General features: G+C 45.3%; 1 protein-coding gene across 1 annotated transcript in view; it reads left to right on the top strand.

Moving 5' to 3' along the window:
* Window positions 1-8,864: 8,864 nt before the first annotated feature.
* MCCC2 (methylcrotonyl-CoA carboxylase subunit 2) overlaps window positions 8,865-22,206 on the top strand; it is a 131,763-nt gene continuing 118,421 nt past the window's right edge. Inside the window, exons 1-4 of the mRNA XM_040341466.1 lie at window positions 8,865-9,092; window positions 15,136-15,202; window positions 18,808-18,892; window positions 21,582-21,683. Coding sequence (XP_040197400.1) covers window positions 8,955-9,092; window positions 15,136-15,202; window positions 18,808-18,892; window positions 21,582-21,683 — 392 coding nt within the window. The 5' untranslated portion in view covers window positions 8,865-8,954. The remainder of the gene's footprint in view (window positions 9,093-15,135; window positions 15,203-18,807; window positions 18,893-21,581; window positions 21,684-22,206) is intronic.

The following is a 22,206-nucleotide window of genomic DNA, read 5'->3' as shown; positions in this document are numbered from 1 at the left end:
ATTGTGGCGGACACTTCGGACAATTTTGACACATTTTTGGGACCATTGTCATTTTAACAGCAACAAATGCATTTAAAATGCATTGTTTACTATGAAAATGACAATTGCAGTTTGGGAGTTAACCACAAGGGGGCGCTGATGGGGTTATGTGTGACCTCATGTGTGTTTACAACTGTAGGGGGGTGTGACGTCATTGATTGTGTCCCCCTATAAAGGAGATGACACGATCGATGCAGCCGCCACAGTGAAGAATGGGAAAGCTGTGTTTACACACAGCTCTCCCCCTTCTTCACCTCCGGGGACCAATCGCGGGACTCCAGCGGTGATCGGGTCCGGAGCTTCGGACCGTGTTGCAGGCGCGCGACCGCGACCCATGGCTGGGTACTAGTACAGGACGTACCTGTACGTACATGTGCCCAGCCGTGCCATTCTGCCGAGGTAAATGTGCAGGAGGCGGTCCTTAAGTGGTTAAGGTTAAAGCTTAATTGAAGAAGCTGAAGTTAGAGGCGGATTGGCTACCATGCACATATACACCAGATTTTGCACACTCCAGTTTTAATAAGTCATCTCCATAGTGTCTCTTTAAAAATCTGCCAATACTTTAATGTCCATCGTCTGAACACAGATGAGGTTTAACCACTTAACCCCCGGACCATATTGCTGGTCAAAGACCAGAGCACTTTTTGCGATTCGGCACTGCGTCGCTTTAACTGACAATTGCGCGGTCGTGCGACGTGGCCCCCCAAACAAAATTGGCGAATTTTTTTCCCCCACAAATAGAGCTTTCTTTTGGTGGTATTTGATCACCTCTGCGGTTTTTAGTTTTTGTGCTATAAACAAAAATAGAGCGACAATTTTGAAAAAAATGAATATTTTTTACTTTTTGCTATAATAAATATCCCCAAAAAAATATATAAAAAAACAATTTTTTTCCTCAGTTTAGGCCGATACGTATTCTTATACATATTTTTCGTAAAAAAAATATTGCAATAAACGTTTATTGATTGGTTTGCACAAAAGTTATAGCGTTTACAAAATAGGGGGTATTTTTATGGCATTTTTTATTATTAGTTTTTTTTACTAGTAATGGCGGCGATCAGCGATTTTTTTTCGTTACTGCGACATTATGGCGGACACTTTTGACACATTTTTGGGACCATTGGCTTTTTATAGCGATCAGTGCTATAAAAATGCATTGGATTACTATAAAAATGACACTGGCAGGGAAGGGGTTAAGTATGTTCCCTGGGTGTGTTCTAACTGTGGGGGGGTGGCCTCACTAGGGGAAATGACTGATCGCTGTTCATACATTGTACATTTCTCCCCTGACAGGACCGGGAGCTGTGTAACGAGCAAGAGCCGACGTTATAGTACGGGCTCTCGCGCAGGGGAGCCGACCTGCCGCCGTAGAACTGCGGCGGCTGGTCGGCAAGTAGTTAAAGCAGAACTAAAGTCTGCAATACTTTCCTCTCTTCAATGGTATTAAAATACAAACTAGCCTGCAGTTTATGGAAACATGCTCTAAGACCCTTTTCACACTGGGGCGGGGGTGGCAAAGATGAATTTTACAATGAATTTTGCTACGCTATTCGGCCGCTAGTGGGTCAGTTTAACCCCCCCGCTAGTGGCTGAGAAAGGGTTAAAACCACCGCAAAGCGCCTCTGCAGAGGCGCTTTGCTGGAGGGTAGAGCTGCATTGCCTCATTGATTTCAATGGGCAGGAGCGGTATGCACACTGCCCTTTCACCGCTCCAAAGATACTGCTAGCAGGACTTTTTTTTTTTTACTGTCCTGCTAGCGCACCGCACCAGTGTGAAAGCAGCGGCTGTTTCAGGTCGGTTTGCAGTCGCTATTTTTAGCGTTCTATCGCATGCAAACCGACCCAGTGTGAAAGGAGTCTTATGCTGAGGCTCACCGGACCTCCTAATGGGGATAGTAGCAACTTGTACATTAAACCTGTCCAAAAATATGTCCATTCTAACACACAACCAAATGTCAATAATATTTGGACTAATAATCACTCAGAGATGTCTGTACCAGGTATTGGATAAAGATTTACACTGCTGTGCAAAAGTTTTAGACGGGTGTGAAAAAAATGCTGTAAATAAGAATTCTTTCAGAAATAGAAATGTTAACAGTTGATTTTTGTCATTTAGCAAAATGGAAAGCAAAACGGAACAGAAATCCAAATCTGTAATGCCCACAGCGGGGGGGGGGGGGGGGGGGGACGCTCTTCCTCTCTGCCCAGGGTTCTCTGCTCTTGATTGGATATATTGATAGCAGCGCAGCCATTGGCTCCTGCTGTTGTCAATGAAATCCAATGATGCAGGGGGTGGGGCCAAGTCCCGCATTCTGTGTCTATGGACGCAAATGCTGGACTCGGGAGCGCACCTGCAGGTAACACCCAGGAGAGCGCGTTTCCTGGGGGGTTAACCGATGCGAGGAGGAGCTGTGACAGCTGCCAGGGGACCCCAGAAGACGAGGTTCGGGGCAACTCTGTGCAAAACAAGCTGCACATTGGAGGTAAGTATATGTTTGTTATTAAAAAAAAAAACAAGTATACAATCACTTTAAATCCTTCTGTCTCTTCATGTAATCCCAGACAAACTCCATGGTGTTGAGATCCGGACTCTGTGAGGTCGAAACCTTCACTTCCAGGACTCCTTTCTCTTTTTTACCCCCCTCTGAAGATGGTTGTTAATTACATTGGCTGTATGTTTGGGGTTGTTGTCCTGCTGCAGAATAAGTTTGGGACCAATCACATCTGCCTGTTTTTTCTCAGCATTGAGGACACCATTGATCCTTACCTAATCTCAATTTTCAGAAATGCCGCCCCAAACTTGCAAGGAACCTCCACCATGCTTCACTGTTGCCTGTAGACACTCATTATTGTACAACTCTCCAGACCTTCACCAACAAACTGCCTCCTGCTACAGCCAAATATTTCACATTATGACATCAGTCCAGAGCTCCTGCTACCATTTTTCAGCACCCCAGTTTCTATGTTTTACTGCATAGGACATGGAAACAAGGCTAACCGACTCAACTATGCATGAAAATAAAGGAACTGGGGTGCAGAAAAATGGTACTAATATTTTTTGTGAATTTTTTTTTTTTTTTTTTACCTGCAGGTAAGCATATAATAAGGCTTACCTGTAGGTAAAATAAATATCTTCTAAACGGGCACCGGTATGTACAGGAAGATGCATAAGAATGTTGTTTTATCAGGTAATTGATTTTGGCTTCACTCATGATGCTATTTTGCTGTTGTGGTAAACAGGATCTGAATTCTGTTTTCCTGCCCGTCCAGGAGTTTCCATCACACTTATTACACACACGCATGTAAGGTGTTTATCACTGGAACCAAGCTCAGCTATGAAATGCAAATGTTTATTTACCTATGGTATATGTACAATATATATATATATATAAATTTTCTTTCCCTTTGTGTTGTTCAGTTATCACTGCTAGTTTTCTCATATGTCCCGAAGAAGCAGAAACGGGAAACGCGTTGACTCATGAGGACTTATTTGCACAATAATCTATTCAAGGCAAACAAATTGCGGTTGAAAAGTCTATTGTGCAAGTTGTTTTTATTGCCCATGAGGCTGTTTGTATTTTTTACTCTTTTTTTAATAAAACATATGTTTTTATATTCAATTGTGTGCATTCCTCTCCATGCCAGTAAAGTCAGATGAATAATCTAGGAATATTTTGTGCATTTATAGGTAATAAGGCTGGAGTCACACCTATGCAGTTTTAGTGCTTTTTGCAGATTTTCACTACAGAACGTGTTCCATAGGAAACCATTGTAAATGGGCTGTAGTGCAAATCTGCAAAATGCACTAAAAATGCATAGGTGTGAATCCAGCCTAACACCCGATATTGTTGATCCAGGGAGTATCTGATTGCGTTTAGGGAATCGGGAAGGAAATTCCCCCCCCTCTGGAGGAAATTGGACCATGTTTTATAGGAGTTGTTTGGCCTTCCTCCAACTGTGGGTGTAGGGTTCTGTATATGGAGGGTTTTTTCTATTAAATTAACTAGATGGACTGGTGTCTTTCTTCAACCTGACTAACTATAGGGGAGAGGAGACTAAGGAAATGTTTTACCCTGCCTGCAGCAGGCTGTGAACATTATCTCAGGCTAGAAAAGGCAGTAGAATAAAGCTAGCGGACTGTTTTTGAAGCCCAATTCCAGGCACATAAAAAATGCACCCTTTGCAGTGGTGTTGTGCCTAGTTTGACTAGGGGAGAGGAGAAACACTGGGGGGTATTTACTAAAACTGGAGAGTGCAAAATCTGGTGCAGCTCTGCATAGAAACCAATCGTTTTTTGCATTTTGCAGATTTGCACTACAGAATGTGTCCAATAGGAAACAATGGTAAATGGACTGTAGTGCAAATCTGCAAAATGCAAAAAGCACTAAAACTGCATAGGTGTGAATCCAGCCTAACTGAACAAGCTGAAGTTAGAAGCTGATTGGCTACCATGCACAGCTGCAGCAGATTTTGCACTCTCCAGTTTTAGTAAATTAACCCCAATGTTACTTACCTGATCCTCTGCTCCTCCGGCAGGAGGTGCTCCCCCAGGATTGGGCAATGGACTGTCCCATGCTGTCCTCACATCCAGATCAGGACTGATATGGGGAGAGATGACTGATGTGGACAATTGTCAAATGCTTCACTGTACGTAACTTACTTGACCACTTGCCATCCCAGGCATTGTAATATGAGGCCCGCAGAGTGGCTCTGCCATCCTGGGCAGGCATCATATAACGTCTTTGGCTTCTCGGTGTTGTAGAGGGTGCGCGCCCCTGCTGCATCACTCGGGAGCTGATGCGTGTCCCCGGCAGCCTCGATGCCAACCGGGCATCCGTGATTGCTCGTCACAGAGCAGGAACGTGGATCTGTGTGTGTAAACACACAGATCCATGTCCTGTCAGGGGAGAAGAGACCGATTGTGTGCTCCCAGTATATAGGAACACTGATCGATCTCCTCCCCTAGTCAGTCCCATCCCCCACAGTTAGAATCACTCCCTAGGTAACACACTTAACCCCTTGATTGCCCCCTTGGGTTAACCCCCTTCTATGCCAGTGACACTTACACAGTAATCAATGCATTTTTATAGAACCAATCGCTGTATAAATGTCAGTGATCCCAAAATAGTGTCAAAAGTGTCCGATGTGTCTACCGCAATGTCGCAATCCTGATAAAAATCGCAGATCGCTGCCATTACAAGTAAAAAAAATTATAATAATAAAAATGCCATAAATCAATAACCTATTTTGTAGGTGCTATAACTTTTGCGCAATCTAATCAATATATGCTTACTGCTACAAAAATATGTAGAAGAATACTTATCGGCATAAACTGAGGAAAACTTATTTTTTTTTAAGTTTGAGATATTTATTATAGCAAAAAGTAAAACTTATTGTGTTTTTTTTTTTTTTCGAAATTGTAGGACTTTTTTTGTTTATAGCGCAGAAAATAAAACACCATTGGTGATCAAATACCACCAACAGAAAGCTCTATTTGTGGGGGGAAAAAATCATCAAAATTTCATTTGGGTACAATGTCGCACGACAATTGTTTTTCAAAATGTTACAGCGCTGAAAGCTGAAAATTGGCCTGGGCAGGAAGGGGGTGAAAATGACCAGTATTGATGTGGTTAAGATACATGAATATAGGGCAATAAAACATTCCCTATCCTGTTGAAACCCAATAATGACCTTCCTATTTACACCTCCAGGGTCCAGTAGTGTGCGGTTTCTTTATTTTTCAAATATCTTCATAAAGGTTACATACCAAAAAAGTATTAAAGATATTCAGACATGAACGATATCCGTTTCGGGCTTACATGCTTACGCCCTTCCTCAGATAAAGTCAGAACCTATATATATATATATTGTACATCACACCAAACCCGGGGACCATGGTATGTCCTGGCACTCCTATGGTATGGCAGTACAGTGCAGGGATCATGGCACTCTTATGGTATGGCGGTACAGTGCAGGGATCATGGCATGTCCTGGCACTTTTATAGTATGGCGGTACAGTGCAGGGATCATGGCATGTCCTGGCACTCTTATAGTATGGCGGTATAGTGCAGGGATTATGGCATGTCCTGGCACTCTTATGGTATGGCGATACAGTGCTGGGATCATGGCATATCATGGATCTCTTATGGTATGGCGGTGCAGTGCAGAGATCATGGCATGTCCTGGCGCTCTTATGGTATGTCGGTACAGTGCAGGGATTATGGCATGTCTGGCGCTCTTATGGTATGGCGGTACAGTGCAGGGATCATGGCATGTCCTGGCACTCTTATAGTATGGCGGTACAGTGCAGGGATCATGGCATGTCCTGGCACTCTTATGGTATGGCGGTACAGTGCAGGGATCATGGCATGTCCTGGCACTCCTATGGTAATAGCGGTACAGTGCAGGGATCATGGCATGTCCTGGCACTCCTATGGTATGGCGGTACAGTGCAGGGATCATGGCATGTCCTGGCACTCCTATGGTATGGCGGTACAGTGCAGCGATCATGGCATGTCCTGGCACTCCTATGGTATGGCGGTACAGTGCAGAGATCGTGGCATGTCCTGGCACTCCTATGGTATGGCGGTACAGTGCAGCAATCATGGCATGTCCTGGCACTCCTATGGTATGGCGGTACAGTGCAGGGATCATGGCATGTCCTGGCACTCCTATGGTATGGCGGTACAGTGCAGGGATCATGGCATGTCCTGGCACTCCTATGGTATGGCGGTACAGTGCTGGGATCATGGCATGTCCTGGCACTCCTATGGTATGGCGGTACAGTGCAGCGATCATGGCATGTCCTGGCACTTCTATGGTATGGCGGTACAGTGCAGGGATCATGGCATGTCCTGGCACTCCTATGGTATGGCGGTACAGTGCTGGGATCATGGCATGTCCTGGCACTCCTATGGTATGGCGGTACAGTGCAGCGATCATGGCATGTCCTGGCACTCCTATGGTATGGCGGTACAGTGCAGAGATCATGGCATGTCCTGGCACTCCCATGGTATGGCGGTACAGTGCAGAGATCATGGCATGTCCTGGCACTCTTATGGTATGGCGGTACAGTGCAGGGATCATGGCATGTCCTGGCACTCCTATGGTATGGCGGTACAGTGCAGGGATCATGGCATGTCCTGGCACTCCTATGGTATGGCGGTACAGTGCAGCGATCATGGCATGTCCTGGCACTCCTATGGTATGGCGGTACAGTGCAGCGATCATGGCATGTCCTGGCACTCCTATGGTATGGCGGTACAGTGCAGCGATCATGGCATGTCCTGGCACTCCTATGGTATGGCGGTACAGTGCAGGGATCATGGCATGTCCTGGCACTCCTATGGTATGGCGGTACAGTGCAGGGATCATGGCATGTCCTGGCACTCCTATGGTATGGCGGTACAGTGCTGGGATCATGGCATGTCCTGGCACTCCTATGGTATGGCGGTACAGTCCTGGGATCATGGCAGATCCTGGCACTTCTATGGTATGGCGGTACAGTGCAGGGATCATGGCATGTCCTGGCACTCCTATGGTATGGCGGTACAGTGCAGGGATCATGGCATGTCCTGGCACTCCTATGGTATGGCGGTACAGTGCAGGGATCATGGCATGTCCTGGCACTCCTATGGTATGGCGGTACAGTGCAGCGATCATGGCATGTCCTGGCACTCCTATGGTATGGCGGTACAGTGCTGGGATCATGGCATGTCCTGGCACTCCTATGGTATGGCGGTACAGTGCAGGGATCATGGCATGTCCTGGCACTCCTATGGTATGGCGGTACAGTGCTGGGATCATGGCATGTCCTGGCACTCCTATGGTATGGCGGTACAGTGCAGCGATCATGGCATGTCCTGGCACTCCTATGGTATGGCGGTACAGTGCAGAGATCATGGCATGTCCTGGCACTCCCATGGTATGGCGGTACAGTGCAGAGATCATGGCATGTCCTGGCACTCTTATGGTATGGCGGTACAGTGCAGGGATCATGGCATGTCCTGGCACTCCTATGGTAATAGCGGTACAGTGCAGGGATCATGGCATGTCCTGGCACTCCTATGGTATGGCGGTACAGTGCAGGGATCATGGCATGTCCTGGCACTCCTATGGTATGGCGGTACAGTGCAGGGATCATGGCATGTCCTGGCACTCCTATGGTATGGCGGTACAGTGCAGCGATCATGGCATGTCCTGGCACTCCTATGGTATGGCGGTACAGTGCAGAGATCATGGCATGTCCTGGCACTCCTATGGTATGGCGGTACAGTGCAGAGATCATGGCATGTCCTGGCACTCCTATGGTATGGCGGTACAGTGCAGGGATCATGGCATGTCCTGGCACTCCTATGGTATGGCGGTACAGTGCTGGGATCATGGCATGTCCTGGCACTCCTATGGTATGGCGGTACAGTGCAGCGATCATGGCATGTCCTGGCACTCCTATGGTATGGCGGTACAGTGCTGGGATCATGGCATGTCCTGGCACTCCTATGGTATGGCGGTACAGTGCAGCGATCATGGCATGTCCTGGCACTCCTATGGTATGGCGGTACAGTGCTGGGATCATGGCATGTCCTGGCACTCCTATGGTATGGCGGTACAGTGCAGCGATCATGGCATGTCCTGGCACACCTATGGTATGGCGGTACAGTGCAGAGTTCTCTCTACTTCCCACCCTTCACCTTGTGATCCTGAACTCAGCTGTGTACACCCAGGACGAGTGACAGGAGAGGGCGGGGATCCCGGACCGAGGCACGCGATTGGTGCAGGCAGTGGGTGTGCTGTAGCCGCTCCGTCCAGTCACATGCTAGGTGGGCGTGTTCCCCGTGTGTGCATTGTCCTGTACCCGGCAGAGGGGAGCAGGCTGCTTGGTGCGGCCTCCCGGTCTGTCCCCTGTTTGCCCCCCAATGCTGATCACCATGTGGCCCCGGTGGGCTCTCCTGAGAGGCCGCTCCTCCTCCTTAGGCTCTCTCCGGCGACTCTACCATGGAGACAAAGTGGCCACCATCGGATCCAGCGCAGACACCAACTCCTCCGTGTACCAGGTAGGCCTGACACTCAATGTCACACTCACTGCAATGCTGCCTGCCTGGCCTCCCCACACTCTCAACTGATTGGACACACACTGTGCTACGTGTAGCCGGGGGTGGTGGCCTGCCAGCAGCACACAGATGTGTGTATATATGATTTATTAATATGAGGATTACCATTGTCCCAGGTCACCTCTGATCACCCTGGAGTCTTATCAATGTTCACCTATTACACATAATAAAGTCTATCCAATATAGTATTGTAACTATGATACGTTGTTTATATTATTATTTTTATTATTAATATATGCATTAATATTTATATTACATTTTTTTTAATTTATAAATATTATTGTTTTAATAAATATTACATTATTTTTAAATGTATTTTTTTTATTTAAATATTTATATTACATTATTTTTATAAACTATTTTTAAATGTATTATTTATTTTAGAAAAATATGTATATTGTTTATTTTTGATATTTGATATTGTGTAGGTGACAGGAGGAGGCAGCAATGGCCATGCTATGCCTCAAGGACAATATATCATATATTAAAGTAGAACTCAAGCTTTTTTTTAAATTTTGAATGGAATAAGGGACGTTATATTACCGCTGTTGTGTTTTTTTTTTTTCTTTTGCCATTTGTGTTCCAGATTTTCCTTCACTTCCTCTCCCATGGCCAAAACAGGAAGTGTGACGGAATTCATGGTTGTTGTCACCAAAACTAGTGTCCCCCATTGGAAGATTTCCCCTCTAAAAAGTTTTGCCTTTAACCTCTTGCCAACCAGCCACTGTCATTATACTGCGGTAGGTCAGGTCTCCTGCGCAATAGGAGATATCGGGCCCACGGGTCCGGCAGACTGGATGTCCGCTGGTGACCCGCGATCGCGGTGTACAGAGACAGAACGGGGATCTGCCTATATAAACAAAGCGATTTCCCGTTCTGCCAGATGACATGACAGAGATCTTCTGTTCCCAGTCATCTCCGTCATGTCCCTGACAGCCCATCCCCCCTACAGTTAGAACACACCTAGGGAACACACTAAACCCCCTTGATCGCCCCCTAGTATTCACCCCCTTTTTTTTGCCAGTGTCATTTTTACATTGATCAGTGCATTTTTATTGCACTGATCAATGTAATGATGTCACTTGTCCCCAAAAAGTGTAATTTGGGGTCAGATTTGTCCGCTGCAATGTCGCATTCCCACTAAAAATCACAGACCGTGCCCGCGGGACACGCAAATTTGGTGTCCCGCGTTTGTGTCACGGAGAGGCAAAACAGGGGGATGCCTTTGTAAACAAGGCATTTCCCTGTTCTGCCTAGTGACAGGGCACGGATCTACTGCTCCCTGTCATCGGGAGCAGTAAATCGGTGTTGTGTCGCATGTATCCCAGCCCCCTCACAGTCAGAATCACTCCTTAGGACACAATTAACCCCTTCCTCGCCCCCTACTGGTTAACCCCTTCACTGCCATTTACACAGTAACTAGTGCATTTTTACAGCACTGATCGATGTATAAATGACAATGGTGCCAAAATAGCATCAAAAGTGTCCGATGTGTCCGCCATAATGTCGCAGTCATGATAAAAATCGCTGATCGCCGCCATTAGTAGTAAAATAATAAAAATGGCATAAAACTATCCCCTATTTTGTAGACGCTATAACTTTTGCGCAAACCAATCAATATACGCTTATTGCATTATTTTTGTTAAAAAATTTAAAAATACGTATCGACCTAAACTTTATATATTTTTGGGGGATATTTATTACAGCAAAAAGTAAAAAATATTGCTTTTTTTTTAAATTTGTCGCTCCCTTTTTTTTTGTTTTGTTTAATAGCGCAAAAAATAAAAACTGCAGAGGTGGTCAAACACCACCAAGAGAAAGCTCTATTTTGTGGGTAAAAAAAAAGTATGTCAATTTTGTTTGGGTGCAACGTCGCACGATGCAATTGTCAGTTAAAGCGACACCGTGCTGAATCACAAAAAATGGCCTGGTCATTGGGCAGCCAAATCCTCCGGGGCTGAAGTGGTTAAAGCAGTATTAAATCCAATATATTGCAGCTTACTGATCCTTGGATATGGTGGCTGCATTCATTTTCTTTTGTTAGCCCCCCCCCCTCTGTTTTCACCTGGTGATCTGGCCAGTAACACACCTCCTGTATTAGAGCTCCTCTACACTGGATAACTGAGCACAAGCGGCACAGCAGCGTTGTCAGTCTGAGGGGGGGGGGGGGCGGAGTGTAGATGTACTAGCAGGTTTAATTACACTAACAAATTGAAGCCCAGCTCCAGCCCACACCTTTTCAGCAGGTACGGGAAGAGTTTTTTTTTTTTTTTTTGGATAAAGGTTTTACAATGTCAGTGATGGGGAACCTTGACACCCCAGATGTTTTGGAACTACATTTCCCATCATGCTCATGCACTCTGCAGTGTAGTTGAGCATCATGGGAAATGTAGTTTTAAAACATCTGGGGTGCCAAGGTTCACCATCACTGTTTTACATAAAAGCTGACCCTTTCAAGCACCCCTTGTCAGTGTTGAATGGATTGTCTCAACCCTCTGCTACATTTGCAGGACAGCATGTTCTGTTGAAAAACAATAGATTTACTGACTGGATCACCAGGGGGAAATAAAGAAAAAAAGAGTCTTAAAAAAAGAAAACTACTGCAGCAGAAAACATTTTTGTTTTTGGGTTTAGTACTGCTTTTAGTTTTACTTTAATATAAAGTCCATGGATGTGGAATAGTTTTCTTTTTTTCAGTCGATTTTCTGCAAGTACAGGAACATATCTGTCCTTGCTGTCCCTCTGAAAAGTGATATGTGGTGGATTGCTTTTCACAAGGAGGTGTACAGGCATCTAGATGGGGATATATGAAAAGCCACCACTGTACCATAACTGCAGTTTTCGGTGTGGCCCAATTCACTTTAATGGGTCAGATTTGGTGGCAGTACTGCCTGCTGAACATTTTGCCACATCATTTGTACAACCCTCTCCAGCTACTGTATAAGGTTAAGGGGGTCGGTAAAATCACAGCTAAAGCACATATTTCTAACACCATTGTGATAGGAGGTTTTTCACAACCAAAGATTTTGGAGCTGAATTTGAAGGAGACACTCTTGGGGGGGGGGGGGGGGGGATTTACTTAAAGTGGTTGTATAGGGGGTTTTGTAACTTTTACCTACAGGTAAGCCTATAATAAGGCTTACCTGTAGGTATAAAGTGGGGTTTGACAAATTTTCTTGGAATCTAGGAGCCAGCTAAAAAAGTTAGGAGCCAGAAAACGCACCCCGTCCCGACGAGCTTGCGCGCAGAAGCGAACACATACGCGAGCAGCGCCCGCATATGTAAACGGTGTTCAAACCACACATGTGAGGTATCACCGCGATTGGTAGAGCGAGAGCAATAATTCTAGCCCTAGACCTCCTCTGTAACTCAAAACATGCAACCTGTAGAATTTTTTAAACGTCGCCTATAAAGATTTTAAAGGGTAAAAGTTTGTCGGCATTCCAGGAGCGGACGCAATTTTGAAGCGTGACATGTTGGGTATCAATTTACTCGGCGTAATATTATCTTTTATAATATTAAAAAAAATGGGGATAACTTTACTGTTGTCTTATTTTCTAATTAAAAAAAGTGTAATTTTTTCCCAAAAAAGTGCGCTTGTAAGACCGCTGTGCAAATACGACGTGACTGAAAGTATTGCAATGATCGCCATGTTATTCTCTAGGGTGTTAGGATAAAAAATATATATAATGTTTGGGGGTTCTAATTAGAGGGAAGAAGATGGCAGTGAAAATAGTGAAAAATGACATTAGAATTGCTGTTTAACTTGTAATGCTTAACTTGTAATACCAACGGCTCACCACCAGATGGCGCCAGCTCACACAAGGAAGAGCTGGGGACTTAACAAAAAAAAATGTTTTTATTTTTTTTTGCCCACCTTCCAAGCCAAGTCGCCAGGACGCTATTTCTAGTTGCCATGGCGATCTGGCGACCGGGATTTGTCGAACCCTGGTATAAAGAATATCTCTTAAACCTGTACGGTTTAGGAGATATTCCCCCCGCTATGCGCAGCGGCGCATGCGCAGTGGGGATCCTTGGCTAAAGGGCGCGCAGTCAAGATGACATCTCGCTCGGCGTGGACCAGGTAAGTTCTCTTCACCTCGTTCCGAGGTAAGTATTTCATAATGAGCTAATATGCGGTGCATACTAGCTCATTTTGGCTTTTGCCTTTCAGGTGAAAAAAAAATAATCGCGGGTATAAACTGGAGCAGACAGAATCTGGAGCAGCTGTACATGGCAACCAATCAGCTTCACTTGTGTTCAGTTCAAGTGATATTGAGCCCTCGTTCACACTGTCCAGATAAACTTGCACCATTTCAAACCCGCATTTCAGTGCGACTTTGGGGATCGATTTGAAAGTTCACTGTTGTTGAAGTGCATAAACTGCAATATTTTCTTGTATCTAGTCCTGGCCATGGCAGCAGAGAACACAGGCATATGGTGAATTGGGTCAGTGGACCAATATGACCGCAACTCATTCTTCATAGTAATGCCCATGTTGAGGGATAGACCCAGAAAGGTCTCAAGTTTGGGAACCGTGATAGGTTTTTAAACCAAATTGTCTGGCAAGGGTAAAACTTGGGTTTGCGGCGTTAAATTGATTGGCATATCAATTGCTTTGGTCCACAATAGATCCGTACAGATAATAAGGGGCGTTAAATCTGCTGTTCCCACCTGAATTCCGGGCTGGCCAATGAATAGGGGGAAGTACGGGTGCTACAGAATCTATGGGCTTCCAGTTGGGATTTGCAAGTGCATCAGGAAGGGCACTATGGGCTCTACGGGCCTGCGCTCAAATTCTTGGTGGCTGCCTGACACCACTTGTGAGTGACTTATATAGCGCTACACATGCAAACTAAATCGCCTCTAGGCGCTTTTTGCAGCCAGTGTTTTCCTGGCTGGTGTGGTCATTTACCCCGTAGGATCTTGACACGCTTGTGCTACCCCCCGCTTCAGCTCGAACTGCTCTTATGGGACTCTCCACATCACCAAGTGTTACTGCAATGCTGGTTTGCCTACGAACTGGGTGTACTAGGCCTCTGGTGATCGCCAGTTCACCAGAAGGTAGAGCGGCACAAGTACCGACACCATGCTGCCTATGAGAATCATGTGATTGTAGCACCTCGGCAACAGAGGAACGGGGTCGGGTACGCCTGTCCTTAGCTCTGACGACGGAGTAGAGGTCCCTGCCATCTGTCAGGGTGCCGCTGCTCTCTACAGGTTTGAATACTGAGCCTGAATGTGACGGTGAGGATTGCCCATTGCTCTCATCTGACATGCTCAGTATCCTGTAGGCCTCTTCACTAGTGTACCGTTTGTTTGACATTTTGGCCACTAACTTTACAGGTACTTAGTGTGACTCAAAAGGTAAAAAAAGTACTTGGTTGTCGAGGACTGATTGAACCGCTACAAAAAAATGTAACTGCTATTGCTAGCAGAGATCAGGCCTGTCTCTGCCAATGCTTTGGTTTTGTGTGATGTGTATTGGGAGTGACAGTGATCTACTTATACTGCACTTGGGAGGGCTGGGCAGAGGGGCTAAACGCAGGTTCTGACAGGTTTCGGGGCTGATCCTGCTAACGCCGCATTTTTGTAACTATACTATTGGGGACACTAGTATAGTTCTGATCAGATCAAAGATATTGATCCGTTCAGACACTATACTAGTACTGGAGGTGTAAAGTGTGTGTGTGTTAGTGCTACTGGCAATCAAAGGGTTAAGATCTGACGCTGTCTGGGGTTGTGACACTCACGGGCTTCACCCGTGACACTAATACAGTGATCAGCAAAAAAAGATTTATAGGAATATGAAATGGACGGTTTGCTGTGGGGCAACACTGACTACTGACGGCACTTTTTTCAGTAGTCATACCAGTTCCTTGGTGTGTGTGTGTTTGTGTGTCCTGAGAGGGTAGTTCTTACATGCAGTGCTATGAAAAGTGTATAGTCATGAATTAATCCTGTACTTTGTATTTGATATCTATAGGAAAGCTATGAGAGAATGAAGGCTTTAGTAACTGAACTCAAGGAAAGAGCTGAAAAGATACGTCTTGGTAAGTATAAATTTTGGCTCCACTATACACCAGGGTGAGATGTGCCATGTTAAAGGGGTTGTAAAGTCTCTTTTTTTTAAATAAGAACATGTTCTACTTGCCTCCTCTGTGCAAGGGTTTTGCACAGAGGGGACCTCAATTCTCCTCTTCTGGGGTCCCTCCACAGCGCTCCTAGCTCGTCCTCCTTCTCGAGTGCCCCAACGGAGAAGCGCTTTTCCTGGGGGCACCTGTGCGCGTGCCCTCCCATGTCCTGCTGCTGCGTCTGTTGACACAGATAGCAGAACCCGGCTCCTGCATCATTGGATTTGATTGACATCAGTGGGAGCCAATAGCTCCTGCTGCTATCAATCTATCCAATCAGGACCTGAGATACCGGCTGGAGCTGCGGTGCTTGTCCCCGTCACTGGAAAGATTGGCTTCAGGTAAGTAAAAGGGAGGCTCTGGGGGCTGCTGCATCGCAGTAGGTTTTTCACCTTAATGCATTAAGGTGAAAAACCTCAAGGGTTTACACCCCTTTAAGACATGGGCATCAAATGTGTATTCCAAGGGCTTTTTCACACCGTAAAGTGCTGTAATTGTGCGTTACCGCTAGTCCTCAGGCACGCTGGGGCTTTTGCAAATGCGCCTAAGCCGTGTTTTTGCAAACGCGTTTAGGGCCATTAAGCACTTGGGCGTTTATTTCACTGGCCAGAGTAATAATTCATTTAAAAACCGCTTGCACGGTAAATGCTCCTAGTGCTTAGGCCCATTTGAAGTTTGGCCAGCTCTTCAGGTGCCTTTCCTCCTGGCAGCAGTGTTTTGGCAGAAAATAATAATACATTTTGGCCATGGAAATTATTTAAAGTGGTAAAGCCTTAAAGCGGATCTCCCACGCCAGATACGTTTTTTTCTGAATGGCTATTTAAAACGTAAATTACCGTAATTTCTGCAACTGACATGTCCTGTCTCCGCCGGCCGCTCCGCTGCTTTACAGTGTAAAATAATAACTTATATTCCCCCTTCCGGTTTAGGCACCATTTTAACTGTGGGCATAAGCCCACAGCCCGACACTTCCTTTTCCGATCTTGCTCGATCTAGCGCATGCACGCGAGTAACGGGGACCAGCGGCTTTGGCGTAAATAGACATTTTTGTAAAGCCCGCCCTCCAGCCTTTGTTTACATCGCGCGTCACTTCCTCTTAATCGAAATCGCGCGATATCTCGTCTAACATGAAGAATTCGATCTGAAGGGAGCTATTACATGAGCTCCCAGAAGACACTGCACGGGACAGGAAACAAAGAGAAACCCGAGCAAAAACCCGAGGAAGGCAGACCGGAAGCCCATCACGTTTAATGGTACTGTAAATCTTATTTTAATTGTAAATATCGGTTTCAGCATTCTTTAGGAGCAGTATTATTTATGCGATCCTGTTTAATTTTGGGTGGAGATCCGCTTTAAGGTAAGTGATTGTAAAGGCAGAAAGTTTTTTTATCTTAATGCATTCTATGCATTTAAGATAAAGAACCTTCTCTGTACAGCAGCCCCCCTAATACTTACCTGAGCCCACTCTCTATCCAGTGATTGTTGCATGAGAGACTCTGCTGCCCGGGACTCTCCTCCTTATTGGCTGAGACAGCAGTGGCGCCATTGGCTACAACTGTTCTCAATTAAAGTCAGTGAGCCAATGAGGTTCGAGAGGGGGCAGGGCCTATCCAGGCTCCGTGTCTGAATGGACACAGGGAGCTGTGACTCGACTTGGGTGCCTCCATAGCAAGCCGCTTGCTGTGGGGGCACTCTTCAGGAGGGAGGGGCCAGGAGAGCCAAAGAGGGACCCGAGAAGAGCACGATTGGGGTTTCTCTGTGCAAAACCATTACACAGGAACATGTTTGTTATTTTTAAGAAAAAAAATAATAAAACAAGACTTTAATATCACTTTAATGCATTCTATAAATATACTTAAGCTCCATAGCTGCTGTCTAAATTTACATGATTTTTATTGCCTTCACATTCATCTACACCAGCCATTCTCAAATAGGGTTCCTCCAGAGGATCTTTGAAGTTTCTTGAGCTGTGGGTGACTGAGCTCTGATTTGCTGACCGTATCACTTATATATGTGGTGACATGACGGCTCTACTGCGCTGAATCATATACCTAGTACGTGATCCAGCACTTCCAGGTTGAAAGCGTGCCACTGGCAGCCCACTCCCACTGTGAATTATACACAGCGGGAGCCAATCAGCGGGTACTGCGGACTCGATGTCCACCAGCACCAGCCGATTGTTTGTTACACAGGCAGAATGGCAGTCTGCCTATGTAAATGAGACAGATCGCCGTTCTGTTGGTAGGAAAGGCAAAGCCGGGACACTGATCTATGCCTTGCGTTAGTACAAGCACCTCCAACAGTTTAGTAAAACACCAGCTAGGCACACATTTAACCCTTTGATCGCCCCTAATGTTAACCCCTTCCAATGTCATTAGTACAGTGACAGTGCATATTTTTTAACACTGATTACTGTATTAATGTCACTGGTCCCCAAAAAGTGTCAGTGTCCCAACTTTCCACCTCATTATCGCAGTCCCGCTATAAGTCGCTGATTGCCACCATTACTAGTAAAAAAATTACTAGTAAAAATAAATAAATAAAAATATCCCATAGTTTGTAGATGCTATAACTTTTGGGCCACTTTCATGGATCTCTCCCCTCCCGCTACGAGTTAATACCGCGATCCAATGACACACGCTCCCGCTCTTGGCCCGGAAGGGGAGGAGTGGGAGGTGGGAACCAATGGGGGGGGGGGGGGAAGTATGAAGCCCAATTATAGGAATGTTATTGTTTAGTTTCCATCTTACTTTTCTTAAGTCTGATGCTGAGATGAACGGACAGAGAGACTGTATTAAGATAAGTTACTGTATTCTGATCTCTTGTGTTAAGATGAATGTTATCTCCCATGTTTTGTATAAATGAAAGAAAATTAAAAAAATAAAGAAATTGAAAAAAAAAAACTTTTGGCCAAACCAAATATTATTGGAATTTTTTTTCTTACCAAAAATATGTATAAAAATACATATTGGCCTAAATTGATGAAGATTTTTTTTTTTTTTTTTACATTGGATGTGTTTTATAGCAGAAAGTAAAAAATATATTTTTTTCCAAAATGGTTGATCTTTTTTTTGTTTATAGCGCAAAAAAAAAAAAACCCGCAGAGGTGACCAAACAACACCAAAAGAAAGCTTTATTTGTGGGGAAGAAAAGGACATACATTTTATTTGGGTACAGCGTTGCAATTGTCAGTTAAGAAATGCAGTGCCGTATCGCAAAAAATAACCTGGTCTTGAAGAGGGGGGGGGTAAATCTTCCAGAGGTCAATAGTGTCCACGTAGTTGCAGGACCTATGCCACTTGGCAAAACCAGTTTTATGACACCAATTATCTTTTTGGCAGTCTATAAGGTGGCGTTCTGATGACCACTACAAGGGTTGCATTCTTTCTGTTGACCGCCCATGTAATGGACATTTTTGCCACTGACCTCAAAATTATTTTAGGGGTTCCTCTGGGGGTTAAAATGTTGAGAAAGTCTGTTCTATACAATCTTAGATTGTTACTAAACATATGACCTTGTTACAGGAGGAGGAGAGAAGGCCCGATCACTCCATACCTCAAGAGGTAAACTGCTTCCAAGGGAGAGAATCGACAGGCTTATAGATCCTGGGTATGGATGATATCTGTTTTTTATATCTTTGCTATTTCATTACAGGGTCTGATGTTTTTCATGGTCTTTTTGTGGATGTCTGTAAGTCAGCCTTAAAGTGTTTATAACCCTAAAAGAAAAATATTAATCCTGTTCCTCTAACCACTTGTTCACTGGGCACTTAAACCCCCTTCCTAACCAGGCCAATTTTCAGCTTTCAGTGCTCTCACACTTTGACAATTACTCAATCATGCAACACTGTACCCATATTAAATTCATGTCCTTTTATTTTTTTATTTTTTTTCATACAAATAGAAAAGGACAACCTGACGAGCATGGACACTCCCGTGTGTGTGTGTGTCCCAGGGGGAGCGCGATTCTGGGAGGACATCAGCGATTTTTTTTTTTTATTTTTTTTTTTTTTTTTTTTGTGACTGCGACATTATGGCGGACACTTCGGACAATTTTGACACATTTTTTGGACCATTGTCATTTTCACAGCAAAAAATGCATTAAAATGCATTGTTTACTGTGAAAATGACGATTGCAGTTAGGGAATTAACCACAAGGGGGCGCTGAAGGGGTTAAGTGTGACCTCATTTGTGTTCTAACTGTAGGGGGTGTGACTGTAGGTGTGACATCATTGATTGTGTTTCCCTATAAAGGGGAACACACGATCAATGACGGCGCCACAGTGAAGAATGGGGAAGCTGTGTTTACACATAGCTCTCCCCGTTCTTCAGCTCCGGGGACCAATCGGGTCCGCGGGTCCCGCGGTGACGGTCACGGAGCTTTGGACCGAGTCGCGGGCGCGCGCCCGCGACCCACGGCTGGGCACTTAAAGAGGACGTACCTGTACGTGCATGTGCCCAGCCGTGCCATTCTGCCTACGTATATGTGCAGGAGGCAGTCCTTAAGTGGTTAAAGAAGTTGTGCTAATTGTTAGTGGCAGCAATAAAGTGACCCTTTTACTTTGTTCATACAGGGCGAAATAACAGTGGAAGTAAATTCTCGCAATCAGCATTAAAGGAGAAGTCCAGACTGAGCTTTTTAGGCTGGGATTCTCCTCTGGGTCACAGGAGTGCAATTCATTTTGCACTCCTGTGACCCATTTTCAGAGGAGAGCGGTCTGAAGTCCGCTCTCCGCGACGTCACTGCCATCAGACGAGGCAGCGCTTCATCCCGACTTCCAGGTCTAGATCCGCCAGTTGCCTTGATTGATGGCAGCCGCAGCATCTTTGGAGCATCTTTGAAACATGTTCGGAGCGCTTAAAAAGGTGCCTCAAAAACGCCCCTCTCTATTGAAATGAATGGGAAACGCTTCAAAAGCACCGCAAAATGGTTCTTTTGAGCCAGGTGACATTAGAAAAAAAAGAGAGTGCACCGCTAATGCCTCAAAAGCTATCGAAAAGCTCCACAAGGGCGCCCAACATTTTATGGCCAGTTTTCAAGTGCCTCGGTGTGAAAGGGGACTAAGGGAATTCCGTGGGAACCCCCAAGAGCTAGTGTCCCCATTGGAAGATTTCCCCTCTATTACTTTTCTGGGATTTTCTTTTACTTTCAATGATAATGGTAAACAGGACAAATGGAGGGTGAATCTCCCTAACAGGAGCACAGACAGCATATTTCTTCCACATATGCAGCACAGGCATTAGAGGCTTAGTAATGGTTTTGCTCTTTACTAGAAAATGCCTCATTACTTAAAGTGTAAGTTCACCTTTACAAAAAATCTGTAAGGTGAACTGGACCCCCTTCCCATCACACCTGGTCCCACTAACCTGGAGTCTGGCGATCACCTGTTCTGACAGATCATATAGCTGCTTTACCAGTCCGGGGATTTAAAATCCCATCGGCTTTCTCTCCTCTTCGCCGGCGGTGACAGGACAGGTTATGTGGGTCAAGATTGGTAGGCGCCACCCATGTGACGGCACTGACCAATTAGAATGCTGCTAAACGTACCTCCTTAGGCGGTATGTTTAGGAAATTAAGCCCAGGGGATTTCTAAGCCCCTGGGCTCCAGGTCAGCGGGACCGGGGGGATGAGGAGGGGGTCCAGTGTAAGCTCACCTTACAGATTTTTCTGTAAAGGTGAACGTACCCTTTAAAGTACATAAATAATTGGGAGGTCCAGGTGCATGAGAGCGATGCCCTTCTGGAAAGTTATGAAATCGGTGTTCTTGAGTTTAAAAATCTGTCATAAAGATATGATAATGAAACCACGGGTTGCAGGACAGAAAAAACGCTTGATTCCCCCCTAAAGACAAACAGTGTTGATGAGGGGAATCCCTCCCGTGAATCTATTTTTGGAATTGCGGTGGGGCGACATGGGGACCCCATCCCTTCTGGCAGAACACAGTGATTACTGCTAGCTATAGTCTATGTAAAAATGGGCAAGAAGAACGGGGTATAACCAGTGGCAATTCACATACTAAAATCCGACGTGCTGGTTGTACGCAAGTCGATCGCTGGATTGACATTGATACAGTCCCAGGGGGAGCGCGATACAGCCTGCTCATAGATGCATCAAATCTGGGCCAGTTCAGCAGGGACTGGCAGAGATCCGATCCATCTATTGCCGGCATAGATCAGATCATATACAGATATGATGATCTAAGAAATCCAGATAAGAAATCCTTTTCAAAGCAGTCGTTTTTTTTATGTTTGCAATAAATTATTTTAGCTTGAAACTAAAGCAGTTTTTTTTTTTCCAGATCCCCTTTCCTGGAATTCTCCCAGTTTGCTGGTTACGAGTTATATGGTAATGAGGAGGTTCCAGCTGGAGGTATCATCACTGGTATTGGTCGTGTATCAGGGTAAGATGGTCTCAAGAGTATGTGGCACATTAGGCTAGATTCAGATAGGTTACGCGGATCTAAAGATCCGCTCACCTATCTGATTTACGTTACGCCGCCGCAAGTTTTTGAGGCAAGTGTTTTATTCAGAAAGCACTTGCCTGTAAACTTGTGGCGGCGTATCGTAAATCCCCCGGCGGAATTCAAATTCCGCGGGTAGGGGGCGTGTAAAATTTAAATCAGGCGCGTCCCCGTGCCGAACGAACTGCGCATGCGCCATCCGTAAAATTTCCCAGCGTGCATTGCTCTAAATGACGTCGCTAGGACGTCATTGGTTTCGACGTGAACATAAATTACGTCCATCCGTATTCACGAACGACTTACGCAAACGATGTAAAAAATTCAAAACTACTTAACATAGGATACGCCGCACATAGCAGCGGTAACTTTACGATGGAAAAAGCCGAACGCAAACGGCGTTCGTTTCTGAATCGGCAGAAATCCTCATTTGCATATTCGTCGCGTAAGAAAAAAGAAAAGCCAC

The sequence above is a fragment of the Rana temporaria genome, chromosome 1 (assembly GCF_905171775.1).
Source record: "Rana temporaria chromosome 1, aRanTem1.1, whole genome shotgun sequence".
In the NCBI taxonomy this organism is placed as follows: Eukaryota; Metazoa; Chordata; class Amphibia; order Anura; family Ranidae; genus Rana; species Rana temporaria.
Note: the sequence above shows the minus strand (reverse complement) of the source record. Positions and strands in the feature narration are given on the sequence as shown.